This window comes from Silurus meridionalis, chromosome 5 (assembly GCF_014805685.1).
Source record: "Silurus meridionalis isolate SWU-2019-XX chromosome 5, ASM1480568v1, whole genome shotgun sequence".
NCBI classification, from domain to species: Eukaryota; Metazoa; Chordata; class Actinopteri; order Siluriformes; family Siluridae; genus Silurus; species Silurus meridionalis.
In genome coordinates, this window is record NC_060888.1 from 27,058,250 (window position 1) to 27,073,432 (window position 15,183).

Here is a 15,183-nt window from a genome sequence, read left to right on the forward strand (position 1 = left end):
ATTGGCAAAAGCGTAATGAAACGCCTCAAAGGCTTCCTCTATGTGTGTAGATGTGATGAAGTGCCATAAAGGCTGCTTCATCAAACAAACTAAATAAAAAACATTCCCCCTTTTGTTTTTATTTTTATTTTAAGAAGTGCCTTCTAGTGTGCACTTGGCAACTGATGAAATGCTCTCTACAGTTCCTGTGTAATAGGTGAAAAAGTGCTCTCTAGGTATTGGGGGTGTGATATTATTATTATTATTATTATTATTATTATTATTATTATTATTATTATTATTGAAACCACGCCCTCTTCGACCAATCAGCGTGCCGGTCTGCCGATGACGTCTCAACCCTCCGCGAAAACTCCGAGTCCACCTGAAGCTTCGCGCACCATCACCGCAGCCGTTCACACACACACACACACACACACGCGCGCACTGCGCGAGCCGCCCTTACAGTCTTAACGGTTTGCACGCGTACAGTGTATGTGACATCCTAAGCGCGTGCGGAGTTTGTACCGGTATCGCGGTAGTCAGAAAATCGGGCAGAAGCTTCTGGACAGTGTGTTTGTGATGTTTCTTTGGTTTGGTTTTTTTTGTTTCTTGTTCCGAAGCTGATAAACGAGACTCAGAGAAACTTTTCTCTTCTTTCCCCCCTGACCGGCAGCTCGGTGCTGAGAGGCGCGCGCGCGTGTCCCTTACCGGATTAAGTGAAGATGTGATATTGTATATTTCATTTTTCGGATTTCTATTCTATCCACGACAGTGAGGACACCTGTGCACAGGTAAGGGTGTGTTTATTTAATGTGCATAATGTTTGGAAAAATGTTTAAGAACGAAATGTTTTGTAGAAAGAAAAAAAAAACATAAAACAAAAAATGATTATAATTATTTTCTAAAGTGTCCCGTTTTACAATAACAATCCAGAGACACGTCGATCTCAATTCCCCGACGTTTAAATCAAAAATCGACTCAAAAAATCTAGTGCACGTCAAATCAATGCAATTCGATATGACCGATTTAACCGATTTAGTACGATACAAAAGTCACGGTGTCAAGGTATTTCTTTCTCATGAGTTATTGTGAACACTGCGTTGTTACTCAGAATACTCCTAATTCCAGCACGTCACACAAAATGAAATATATGTATAAAAATAGCTGCACCTATTATTTTTTTCTCTGTATATCTTCATTTTTGTAAACATTGATATAGTAGGAGTATAAATACGGGTGCTTTTCGTTAATCCCTTCAGTATATTCCGAGCAATTTGTCCATCTTAAAAAAGTAAGGGTTTGGTCGTTACGGCAATTACGATACCGATCTTGCAATTAATTAGCCCACAATACTTGATGCGTTTATATTCAGCTGCTGATTTGATGTTACAATGGTTGTTTGCATGATTGTCACTTCAATTTTTTTTTTTTAAATAAATAAATAAGTTGTGTATCCTGGTGTTAATGCCACCAACCGCAAAGGCATTTTAAAACCAGTTCAAACCAGATATTAATTGTGTCTGAATTACTGATTAACACACGTTGGCTTCCAGTGAAAGAAGAAAAAAAGTTCCTCATGTCCAGAAGGCTGTTCGACTTGTTTGTCCTTTTTGGCGCGGCGCCGATAAGCCCAGTCAGCCCTCTTCAATGACCTTGATGGCAGGAGGCAACACGAGAAGCTTTCCGTGTCTTCCTACGCCTCTCGGTCTACAGAGCAGCGCTCCATAATGAAAAGCGCCTCAGCCGACTAAAAAAGATAAATCACCTCTTCAGTGAGTCTGCAGCCTGGTCAGCCTTAATTGAGTTTATCAACCGCTCCCTCGAGGGTCGTCTAAAGTTAGCCCCGGTTCTTGCGGGCGCTTTTTTTCCGCTGCACTGATTCATCCTCCTGCTGCTCCACCAACCACATAAGTGTTGTGTAGATGTTCCGAACTCGTTTGCTCGTTATGTTAACAGCGGTTAGTGGTGAACTGCTGTCGTTTTTAAAAATGTTTTTTCCTTTGATGTTGCCGCCTTGTTTTGATCGTTACTCCTCGTTTTAAAATAGTAGCTTGTGATTCCGGGGCTTTCGTGGATCTTAGGAATTACACAGAACTGGGAATTTTCTAATGTGATATAGAATTATTTAAATATATATTTATGACATTCAGCAGACACTTTTATCCAGAGAGACTTATAACAGAGACGTTGCAGGTTCAGGGCCCTGCTCGAGGGTCCAGAAGTGGCTGCTTGGTGGTGCTGGGATTTGAATATTATGACCTTCTAATCCAGAATTCAATGTCTTTACCACTAAGCTCCCACCTTCTACTAAAATAAAGTATGGATCTATCCTGATCGAACATTAACTGCATGGTGATATCCATCTGAAGTTCTTTCACCAGGTGGTCCATAAAAGCTTTTCAAATTTTTGGGTGGTTACACAGTATATCATTATAAATGTCGGGAGGTGGTACCTCAGTGGTTCAGATGTTGGACTTCTGTTTGAAAGTTTGCAAGTTCAAATCTCAGCACCATTTAGCTCCAATTGTTGGGCCCTTGAGCAAGGCCCTTAACCCTCAACTGCTCAGTTGTATGAATGAGATAATTGTAAGTCTGCAAAAAGACGTCTGCTAAATGATGTACTTTTTAAAATAATAAGTATACAGTAGTATTAAACTGTTCACGCTTAATTACAATCTGACATCTGCTCCTTTGCCTTTCAGACCAGCAAAATGAGAATAACTCCTCCCAATGGGGTATACATTCTTCTCATTCTTCAGACGTTGTGGTTGGGAATATTTGGCCAGTGCAAAGAACCGAGTGAAAGCTCCAAACTCAATCTATCCGTGACGTACGACCTCCGTCGCTTTGTCTCCAACACAACTGTGCAAAAGCTTCTGGTTTTCAACGGAAGCGTATACGTCGCCGCTAACAACGTCCTCTACGCCCTGTCCGCCAACCTCGAGAAAGTTCATGACTACGAAACTGGACCTGCGAAAAACAGCTCCCAATGCAACAGTTGCCAATCTCTCAATGCTACCAACACCAGCATGGCCCTGATAATGGAGACCTACTATGACCCCGAGCTGTTCGTCTGCGGTCCGATGGAAAACGGCATCTGTCGCCGGCACGTGCTGGAGGACGGTCGGCTAGACGTCGGCATACAGAGCATCGGTTCTCATGAAAATGACGACAGCGGCTACATCGCCGGTCCAGCCGGAACCCAGATCGTGAGTGTAGAAGTCGGGAGAGTCGTGAGGTTCTTTGTTGCTAATTCGGAACCACTCGATCCGTCTTTATCTCCATCTCCACTTCACCACACCATCTCTGTACGAAAGATGTGGGACACCCAGGATCGCTTCGAGTACGTTTCCGAGCAGTCGTACATGGACCTAAAGCCAGCGCTGCGTGGGAATTATCCTTTGCACTACGTCTATTCCTTTCACAGTGGCTTGTACGTGTACTTCCTCACCGTCCAGCGAGAAAGCAGCACCTCCAGAGCGTTCCACACGCGAATTGTTCGGATCTGCTCCTCCGACCTGGAGCTTCAACACTATGTGGAAATGCCCTTTGAGTGCATTTACTCAGAGAAAGGGAGACGCAAACGTTCAACACAAACGGTGTTCAACGTTCTTCAGGCAGCTCACGTAGCCCAAACTGGAAGCAATCTGCGCAGGGAGATGGGCTTCAAAGAAGGAGAAGATGTGCTCTTTGCAGCATTCGCCAAGAGCAAGCCGAACTCCCCCGAGCCCACGGTGAGCTCCACGGTCTGCGTAATCTCCATCGCCGAAATCAACAACTTCTTCAAGGACTTCATGAGGCAGGCCTACACCAAGCCACTCTACCACTTAACCGGAGCCAAAATGAAGTCCTACAACCAGGTAAGTTTTTAATTCTCTTAAATTTTTGGAATAAAAGTATGAAATCATGAGCATGGGGGTTCACCAGACAAGAACTGCTGCAAAAAAAGTCACAGCTGGATCTTCCTCATGCAAAGGTACAATGAAGAACATTTACACACTAGATAGAAGTGTTGTTATAATTTCCTCTTTGGCCAAGGGACCTCAAATGAACATTTTGTGGAGGTGGTAACTCAGTGGCTAAGGCTCTGGGTTGCTGATTGTCAGAGGTTCAAGCCCGAGTATCGCCAAACTGCCATGCTTGGGCCCTTGAGCAAGGCCCTGAATCCTTAGTGTCAGTGTCAGAGACACTGTCTGGCCCCAGCTTCTTAACAATGCTGTGATATCCGAAGAAAAACGTTCACTCTGCTGTAATGTATCGAAGTAACAAAGCACCTTTTTCTCTAATGGTGATACTCTTCATGATTATTCTCTCAATATCCAAAATACAACAAGTTTGTGGACACCTGACTATAGGTTTTTGCTTCTTTTTGAGCATCCCATCCCACATTGAGTCCCCATTCACTGTTATAATAATCTCCGCTCTTCTGGGAAGATGTTCCACTAGATTTTGTGGAGATTTGTGCTCATTCAAGATACAAGGGTGATAGTAAAGGTGATGTAGGTTGAGGTGAGGAGGCCTGGGGTGGGGTCAGCGTTTAAACCCAAAGTGGTTCAATAGGGTTTAAAGCTCTATAGCAGGAGATCTTTCACTCCAACCCATGTAAAGCAGATCTTCATGCAGCACAGTTCATGGTACCAGTTTGGTGTCCTAATGCTTTAGTGCTTATAGTGTATTTCAGTGTGCTTTCATGTATCTTGCTGTGTTCTATTGTTCCTCCTTTTGCTCCTTTTCCGATTTGCTGTTTTGTTTTGCTAATGTATAAGGATTTCATGCATCTGGCTCATTATTAGCGTGATGTTCATAATATTAATCTGTAAAATCAATTTAAACAATAATAATGTGTTATTCACTTCACTGCTCATTATGTTATAATGTCATGATATATATATATATATATATATATATATATATATATATATATATATATATATATATATATATATATACTGATATGTATATGAGTCACTGAACATGTAATAAGCTTGCACGAGGAACATCAGACATTCTTTCACTTGCCCATGGCTTCATTTTCTCTCTTACGGCTATAAATCACCGAGCTGCCTTTAAGGCTCTCTCATCCATCAGCACAGATTGGATCAATCGCTAAATTACAGGTGATCAATAACGCCATGAATTTAACCACAAGGAGCCTGTCGATAGACACACATGCCCTCCCAGAGCAGAACATGGTTATGCAAGCGAGTCACTTCACACATACATGTAAGGGTAAAAGTATAGGGACACCTGAGTATAAGATAAGAGCTTGTTATGGTTTTCCGCTTTGGTCAAGTGTCTCCAGACGGACTTTTCACACACGGTGAGACTTGGCATTTTGGTTTTTCTCCGTGCTCAGGGGTATTGTCATGCTGGAACATGTTTGTGTCTGCTAGTTCACGTGAAGAGAAAATTTCATTCCAGCGCATCCAAAGACGTCCAATACAATTGGGTGCCTCGAGGTTTGTGATAACAGTTTAGGGAAGAACCACATATGGTTGGAAAAGTCAAGTGAGCAGGATAAGAAAATCCCACACATCATCAGACAAGGAAAGCCAGTAAATTGTTTTATATTGCAGTTTTTACTACACTGGTGTAAAATTCTTGAATCTCAAATCTGTCAGAAATGATTTATTCTGGAAAACGCAGGAATTCGATTGTTACACCACGAGTGGATTTTCTGTAATGGAGATGGAAGGAGTCTCCAGTGTCAGCACTTTTTATACACCTACTACTTTTCTTCTTAAAAAACCTTCAGAACAGTACACATTAAAAACTGTTGTTCTTTTTAATTAATGATGTTTATTTAATGCCAATTTGTAAAAAAGAATGTTTATTCACTACTCAGTTATTCTTCGTCCTGTTTGCTCCACCTCAGCTCTGTTTGCGAAGAGGTTGCTTCAAGTTCTTTGAACCGTGGGTGACTTGTAAATCCATCTTGACTATCTTATCTGGATCTCCGTGAAAAGCCCGAGACCTGAAACACCCCAAAATGTGTTCTTTGTGTGTCGTCCGGTTTCTGAGCGATTCATTTATACAGACTTCGAGCAAATTTTTCCTTTTGTTCAGTTCTGTTCTTTTTCTCGTCTGTTACACTTCCTCATTACCGTACCACTTTTTTTCAAAGAGTCCAATCTGTCTAATCCGTCACGTCAGAAAACCCTGTTCAGGCTCCTTAAATATTTTTGTTCCACATATCTCCTGCTCTAAACATCCCTCCGCTCGACTGATATCGCTTCTCATAACGGCGATGTAGCAGGGCCAAATTCGCTTTTAATGACCCCAGATAAGTGCTTTTACACCAGAGATTACCCCTAACAGAAGATACAAACGGATATGGACCCTGTCCTGCAATGTTACTGTTTATAGAAGTGGAAACACCTTTACTGTTCTGTTTAAGGAGCAGATAAATTCTTGGTGCCATCAGTTGGGTTTATAACACCGTTCCTGGCAGATGTTGCTCAGGAACTCATTTTCTTATCGACTCCTTATCAGAGCGGTATGTACAAACCCCCCCCTTAGCTTTAAACCCAATATACGGCATAGAAGCATGATGTTGTTTTGGTTCAATTTAATTTGATTCCTTTCAATTCGGTTCAATTTAATTCCATTTGATTCAATAACATTTTAGTTCAATTCAAGTTATAGTGCGATTTCCATAGAAAAGAATTCACTTATATTTATATTGATGTGTATTTTTCCCCCTGATGAGCAAACCTGGGGCAACTCTGGCAACGAAAAACCACTCTTAGATGGTATGAGGTAGAAACCTTGATGGGAACCAGACTCCAAAGGGGAACCCATCCTCATTAAAACACCAAGAGTGTGATTATAAACCATTCAAACGTAAAATACAAACTTATAGAGTCAGTTGGAGTTGTGGGAATAGAGGCTCATGAGCAACTCATAAATAAGCTCAACATCTGAGATCATTGTAGATTCAACACCAACATCCTTCACCTTGAAATGTCCAATGATGAAGAAACAGCATATGTACAAGGTTATTTAAAATATTAATTAAGAGTTTGTTTATCCTCAAAGCCCAATTTCTGAAATCTTCATAAGGTGAGACACAACTGAAGCTGGATAACTGAATAATAATATAATAACTAATAATAAAATAATACCTCAAGATGTGTAGAGCAGTTTTGGGGCGAATTTTTCGACATCTGTTTCGCAAATAGAAAACGGAGAAGACGAGCCTTCTAAGATGATGGACTGTGCCGTTTGCCATCGCTAAGCAAAACTCATTACGCAGTAATGAAATGAAGTATTGTGACTGTAAAAACAAGCGAAGTGAAGCACTACGTTTTATGTGACTTATCAGTACAGCGTACGCACATAATAACTAACTGACGTTAAAAGTCCGAACGAATATCGGATTAGGATTGATCATCGGAAAAAGGCCGCCAGATTGCTTTTAAATCCAATCCGAAACCCCATTGATTATAGTTTGTAATAGAATTCCAGCGGAGGGAGTCCTGATCGACGGACGCTTTAATTCTACCCACGCTTACAAAACCGACGCTTCGGGACGATCGATTTTACGTCGCTCAAAGGAACGACAATCTCCCACAGTAGATGTCTGGGATATAAATAACCCACATCATTCACACTACTTTTAAAAAAAAGTACATTTTCTATTTATTTATTATGCAATCATGGAAAATTGCTAATATATATATATTAAAACATCTTTTTTAATGTGAAACTGTTCTGTATGAGTAGCAGGACAGGAGGAATTTTAGCCACACCCACAAAACTCCATAAAAGGGGACAAAATGGCAATTACTTTAATGCATGTGTTAAATTTATATGAAGTATTTAAACCTGAATTGTGCAAAACCACATTTCTAAATGATAGTCAATGTTTATATTAAGTAAAATCCGCTATTAGTCGACTTCTGAATAAAACTAAAGAGTCTTTGGAGATATGAAGGAAGACTATAGGTGTGTGTTTGTGGTGTGTGTGTGTGTGTTCCTTAATTAATCTTTTACACGGTAAACAATTTGCACGTCATTATAACATACGTACGTGCCCTGAGTGCACCACATGTTTCTGCGACAGTTTCTTTTATGAATAAATACATTTGTAGGAGCTCAAACAGTTGGTAAACACTGAGTTCGATAAGAGAGAGGGTGGTTCGGAGTAATTAGGACCTGGCACGTACACGCCGGGGAACGAGCCGCAGCCTGCTGGTGCTTGGTCATGTTCGTGTTTGTACAAAGTGGCAAAACTGGGTGTCGTGCATAGGTCAGGGCTCGGCTATGGGGAGGTTTCCGTGCTTGCTCGTTCTTACAGAGGAACAAATATCATTGTAGGGGGAAAAAGGCACCATGCCTGTTGTGTCCTGCCTGCTCGCTCTTCATTCTCCCCGCTATCGTGTCCTCATGGCTGAGTGCGAGACCGTGAACGCAGATGCAAGTGCAGGAATGTTACAAGAGCTGCCTCGCAATTATACCCTGAAGTCTGCGGAGCCGGTCTGAGTCAGACACACACACACACACACACACACACACACACACACACACACACACACACACAGTGGTGTCCAACGGTCTGAACAGGTGGATGTTCTGTATGCAGCTGCATGTTTACACTTTCGCTCTGCCCCTGCGTGACTGTCGAACATCAAGGTGCCAGGAGGAGTCTCAGGTGCAGGACATCACATTTTCAATCTCTCTCTCACACACACACACACACACACACACACACACACACACACACACATACACACACTGCACCTGTCCCATATGACATTCTGTTGCCTGACAGACACAACAGTTTAACAACCAGAGAACAGATCAAACACTCTGCAGCTCTGAATCTGACTTTTTAATGATTTTCTACAAAATCCCCCTCCCCACCCTCCACATTCAACAGCTACATGCTAACAGCCGGCACCAGCACCGGTCCGTGGGCCAATTGGTACCGGGCCGCACAGAAAGAATAGATAACTTACATTATTCTGAATGATGTTTTATTTTGGAAAATTCCCAGATTCTCTCCTCCACATCTGTCTATGACTCACTCCTGATGTATGTCATGATGCCTCGGTCACATGTCTTACCTCCATCCACTACCTTTTTAAAGGGGCTCCGGCCGCTTACACATAATACATTACCGCTAAATTCAAACCCCACGTGAGCAAAATGAACAAACAACAACACAGTGGCTTCACATTTATTATTAGATTTGAAAAAAATACCAGTTTTTATGGTCGTATAATTTTATTTTGTAGTATTTATCCGCCACACCTTAAAGGCCGGTCCGTGGAAATATTGTCCCACAAATTAACCGGTCCGTGGCGCAAAAAAGGTTTGGGGACCACTGTGTTACATGATCTTACAAGCAGGATGCAGGCTAACTAGCTTCTGTGTGTTATGGTTCCACACTATGACACTTAGCATTGTTTTGGCCCAACAATAGCAGTGTTTCACCCCAACAATTGGTTTTAAACATGCCAGCTTTCACATAGCTCATGATTTTATCTTACAGACACCTGTGATTGGCTAGTGCTAAACTGCTTCTCAAGATCCCCTTTCAGCCGGCAGGCACGGCTAATTCTGGAAGTGCAGGCTTTGGAATAGTATTTTGGACCAACAAAACATCACAAAGTTTCACAGTTTCTTACATGATTTTACTTTTGTTTGTTGCTGTACTATGCAAGCTAACTAGCTCTGATATGTTATTCTTATACATTATGTCACCTAGCAGTGTTTTACCTCAACAATTATCGCTGTTTATCATCTTTTTAGCGGTGTGCATTATTCAATTTTAGTATTTTAATTATTTACAGAATATTTTATGCATTCTGTACATACAGTATATAGTTTCAAAGCATATATCAGTATGTGTGTGTGTGTGTGTGTGTAAGTGTTTGTGTAGTGAGGAGACTCGAGGTTCTATAAACCAGATAAGGGCCAACCATAAACCTGCACGGATGCAACCTGTCATTTGTTTTCTTCACGCTTATAACGTTCTCCTTCGGCATGCTGTTGCAGTCACGTCAAGTTGTTTATTTACATCTATCCACCCCCCCATCTCTCCCGTCTCTCCCTCCCTTTCTCTCAATCTATCTCTCGCTATCGTCTTTTCTGCTGCCTTCCAGCACTGGATTCCTGTCAGCTCTGCGTAAGGCTTAATTCAGGTACATGCGTAAGCTGTCAAGTCGACCTGATGAGTAACTCGGCCCGCGGGCATGTGCGCTAATCCGTCCCGTTCGTTCGCCGTGACTCGCACTTCCTCGTTTTTTTTTTGCTCCCCACTGGTAATTTCCTGCTTTCCTGAATTGTGAGTTTCATCAAAGCTCGTTGTTTTCTCCTCGGTTATGCGTCGGTAGCTTTGTTGCGTTTCACCTCCTGACACTGACACACGCCTTGCACATATTATTCAGTAACTACTACGAATGACTCACTGACACTGGGGTGTTGGATTGGAGGAATGTTTTAAAAGCTAACTGAGATCGCAGAAACCTAGCGAAGCCTCACATGAAATCATCGGGTTTAACTTGAATTGATTATTTTTGTTCGTACATTCAGCCCTGTATCAGAAGGAATGACGTTCTGGCTCACAATGGGCCTGTTAGATCCTGCGTGAACTGCCTCTGCGCCGACTGTTATCACAGGCCCATCTCATGCAATGCAAACAGCAAATACGAGCTTATCTGAGCCGATCCTGCTCACTCTTTTCACCACCAAGTCACTCAGCTCTCAAGCCGACTTAAACCTCAGCTAGTTTAATCACCTGCTGAAAGGAGAGCACGCTTTACCTGACACCACCATTCAGGGCTTTAGCGGAGCATGAAAAGATCCTGTTTGGTCAACTGATCAAGGGAACAGTAGAGTTATTTAACATGTAAATACACTCCGAGTTCTTCTACTGTTCCTCTACGATTTCATGGTGGTCTGGATGAACCAGAATAAAGGTCACGCAGCAAGCAAACAGTTACAAAAAAAATTCACTGCAGTTATCAATAGTTTATTAATAGTTTAGTCAAATTTCTGCACTCGTTCCACCAAAGACGTTTTACGACTCATTGGTTATTCATTAAATATACTCACCTGGAATTCAAGGCAACTTCTAACTGCTCGGTGGTTAAAATATCATACCTCAAAATGAAAATTGAGATCATCAGCATGTAGCTTTTACCTGCCACTTCCTTCACGGCAGCGTATCTGTGAACAATGTAAATGTGGATACTTTTAGATGTGAGTATAAATCAGCTTTTATTTGTCACATGTACTTTACAGCACAGGGAAATACTTCTTCACATATCCCAAAAATGTAAGGAAGCTGTGGTCAGAGCCAAGATACAGCCCTCCTGGAGGTTAAGGGCCTTCCTTAAGGGCCCATGAGTGGTATCTTGGGGATACGTGGGCTCGAACCCCTGACCTTCTGTTGGTAGCAGTAGCCCAGAACCTTAACTACTGAGCTACTACCTCTATGTACTAATGGGAAGATCTCGTTCATCTGAATAAACAAATTTGTCAATAAAATAGATTTTATTGACAGTATAACTGAATAGTGTATAATGGAGTCACGCGACAAAAAAAGATATAGCATCTATAGCATAGCATCTAGGGAAGTCACGTGATCAAATAACAAACGACTTACATTTCAACCTCATATTTATCGCACCGGAGCTCTGCTATGTTTAATAGTTACTCTTGCTGTTTCACAGTCGATGTTCATTGGTCCGTTAATAATGACATTTCATTCTTTTGCATACTGTGTATGCGGGAGAATGACAATAAACCTTGAGTTGAGTTGAGTTGAGTCTTGAGTTGAGAAGATTTGAAAGATGAACTACTCGATTCTCCTGTACATAACCTCCGGAGATTTTGAGACGCTTTGCTCGTGCGTGTCTAGCAGGAAATTAACGACTCGCTCTTCGAGACAACTCACGAGTCACATTAAAGACCCGTTCAAAATGATTGTTCATGAACGTCCATTACAACCCAACATACAAAGACGGTATTTCTAACAGCTGGCAGCTAATCACTAACTCAGTTATTACTCACGTTAGCAAGCTATCTTGCTGCTTTGAAGATCACTAGAGCATGAACAGCACTAACAGCCACTCAGATGTTTATCTGTGAAGGACCAGTTATTAAAACACTTCCATCAAGGCGTCCATGTTTTTCATTTTTAATTTGTTTTTATTTGTGTTTCGAGCCTCTCAAGGTGAGACATGATCTGCATGACTCTAAGAAGGAAGCATTATACCTACAACCTTATGCTGCAATCATAAATACTCTCAAGCTTCCGATTTTAATTCTGGTTCCTCTCAAGGTTTCTACCTTATTTTAAACTCAGGAAGCTTTACCTCGCTAATTTTCTCATCAACATCCAAATCTGCTTTGTGACTTTATTTGGTTATAAGGCATAGGAAGTGGTTAAGAGTTTGATAGGTTATGAGTTCCACTCAAACCACCACGCTATCACTACTGGGTCCCTAGAAAAGGCCTTAAACTTCACCCAATGAGATGATCAGAGGTCCCTCATTGTGCAGGTGTCCAACAAATGCTGTAAATGCAGCAAAACAGGATTGTCTTTTTTTCCTCAAACAAACCACATTTTAACGGTTTCTTTATTTTGCACCACTCACTACTAACTAGCTGGGTAATTAGATCACGTTAGATCTCCATTTAGATCCGTCACACCCCCATGTCGCCGTAGAACATCGCAAGAGGATTTAAAAAGACTCGTGTGTTTCTTAACCCCGCTTTCGAAAACAACCTCTAAAAGTAAACCCAGAGCAAAAACTTTTTTCTTCAAATTACTAAGGCATTTTCTTCAGGGTGTCGAACCCGAAGCTTGTGCCGAGTCTGGACGTGCGGCGTTGTTTTACAACAGATGTGCTTTTAATAATGCTGTATTTTAAACAGGAATCCCAGAAGACCTCTGAAGGGTGAACAACAACAACAACAAAAAAAACAAACTGATAGATGAGATGCCAGTGGTTTCACGAGTGTGAAAACTCGGCACAATGATCCATTGTTTTCGCTGCGTTTTTGTTCTTCACACATTACGGCCATGTTTGTTTTCTTTTTACTGCATGGATTCAAAGCACTTAATAAAATGGCTGGCTGGTGTTTAAAGGGTAAATCATAAAAAAAAAAAAATAAATAAATAATAAAAAAAAAATTATATATATATATATATATATATATATATATATATATATATATATATATATATATATATATATATAAAATAAAAGCCGCCAGCTGTTCACTGTCTCTGTATCTCGGAGGAGTGTGGATGTTTATTTTGTTATAAGGAAATTAACCAGAGTGACTGAGGGGAATTTCATTTTATGGACTTGCAAGTATGAGAGCTAATATATAACTGGACATTTTTAGGAAAACCTAAAGCACTTGGACATCTTATCACATTTTTCTGTCTATAAGGGGAGCAACCTAGAGGGCATTTACGAATGTTTATCCTCTGGTAAGACGTCCTAGAGGACAGTTCATCATGTTTTCTCCACTGTTAGGACACACTAAAAGGAAGCTCTTCATGTTTTCTATACCGTTAATACACCTAGAGGGCACTTCATCATATTTTCTCCATTGTTATGACACCTAGAGGGCACTTCATTGTATGTTCACTGTAATGCCTCTCTAGACGGCACTTCATTTTGATTTGACTTCATTTTTTACTGTTATGGCACCAAGGGAACATCATTTTGATTTTTTCTACTATTAAGGAACCTAGAGGGCACTTCATCATTATATTTTAACTGTTAAGCCACACTAGAGGGAACATAATTCTGTTTTTTTCTATTGTTATGGCACCTAGTGGGCACTTTTTCTGTTTCCTTTACTTTTTTGGCACCTTGAGGGAATGTCATCATATGGTCACGATTGTTATACCACCCTCGTGGGTTTTTATTTCTGTCATATTTTCTTCACTGCCATGACACCTTGAGGGCATGTCATCGTATGGTCTCTTAATTGTTTTGGCATTTAGAGGGCACATCATCATATTATCTTCACTGTTGTGCCACCCCTAGAGGGTACTTTATCATGTTTTTTAGGGCACCTAGAGGGCACTTCATCATGGTGACTTTTTTCTATACTGTTATGGCACCTAGAGGGAATGCCACCATATGGTATTTATTGTTATGGTACCCTAGAGTAGATTTCATAATTCTTTTTATTTTTTATTATGTTTTCACTATTAGGGCCCCTAGAGGCACTTCATCGTGGTGATTACACTGTTAGTGCACCCTAGAGGGCACTTTATTCTGCTTTGTTTACTGTTATGGCACCTCAAGGGCACTTAAGCTTATGTTCTCCAGTGTTATGCCACCCTAGAAAGAACATTATTATGTTTTTATTTCTACTATTAGGCTACCTAGAGGGCACTTAATCATGATATTTCTATTGTTAGGGCCACCTAGAGGGCACTTTATTCTGTTTTCTTTATGTTCTCACACCTAGGGGCATTCCATCATATTTTTTTTTGCCGTTATGACACCTAGAGGTCATGTCATCATCATTTTTTTGCACATAGAAGCACCCTATAGGGCACTTTCCCACTCTGTTCATAAATGTAAAAATACTTCCTAACAACAACTTTCTAATCTGTATACACGGAACATGTCTCTATAAATCGAACAAATAAATGGATTTGAGGATTTTGAAGGCATGTTTACTGCACTTTACCGTTGTTGTGAAACAAACGCACACGCTGGATTTACTCTTAAATTACACCTGAGGTGGACTTGTTTTGACAGGCCTTCCTGAGGCGTGTGGAGGAAACTCAGTCCCTCCCACGTTGTGTTTTGTAGAACTGAACTTGTCGGTCTGAGTATGAACACACACACACACACACGCACATGCACGCACACAGAACTGCTTCACTCAGCTACAAGATTTACAGCCGAAGAAAAGTGGCTTGTTGACATTACGCCTCAATGAGACAGCGCTTCGAGCACTACGAGCCTTTCACAACACCGAATAATCCCGACGTCACTGCCAGATCTCCTTTAAGTGGCGCTTGTTGACTTTAGATAGCTGTTTTTTCTTTTCTTTTCTTTTTGAAGCTCTGATATCGTGCACCAGGAGGCCCGGGATCTGTTGCCTAAGGGTGTTTAAGGATCCTGGGAATTCTCAGAGGGAGTATTTATGTGAATTCAGTGTGAAATCTTTTTTGTTCAAACCTACACAGAAAAACAAGCAAAACAAAAACAACAC

The 15,183-nt window shown here is 41.1% G+C and overlaps 1 protein-coding gene across 2 annotated transcripts in view; it reads left to right on the forward strand.

The window, feature by feature from the left end:
• The first annotated feature begins 379 nt into the window (after positions 1–379).
• Positions 380–15,183, forward strand: part of met (MET proto-oncogene, receptor tyrosine kinase) — a 63,078-nt gene continuing 48,274 nt past the window's right edge. For both annotated transcript variants that reach the window (XM_046849611.1, XM_046849613.1), the window contains exons 1-2: positions 380–770; positions 2,682–3,839. In XM_046849611.1, the coding sequence (XP_046705567.1) occupies positions 2,691–3,839 (1,149 nt within the window). In that variant the 5' untranslated portion in view covers positions 380–770; positions 2,682–2,690. The remainder of the gene's footprint in view (positions 771–2,681; positions 3,840–15,183) is intronic.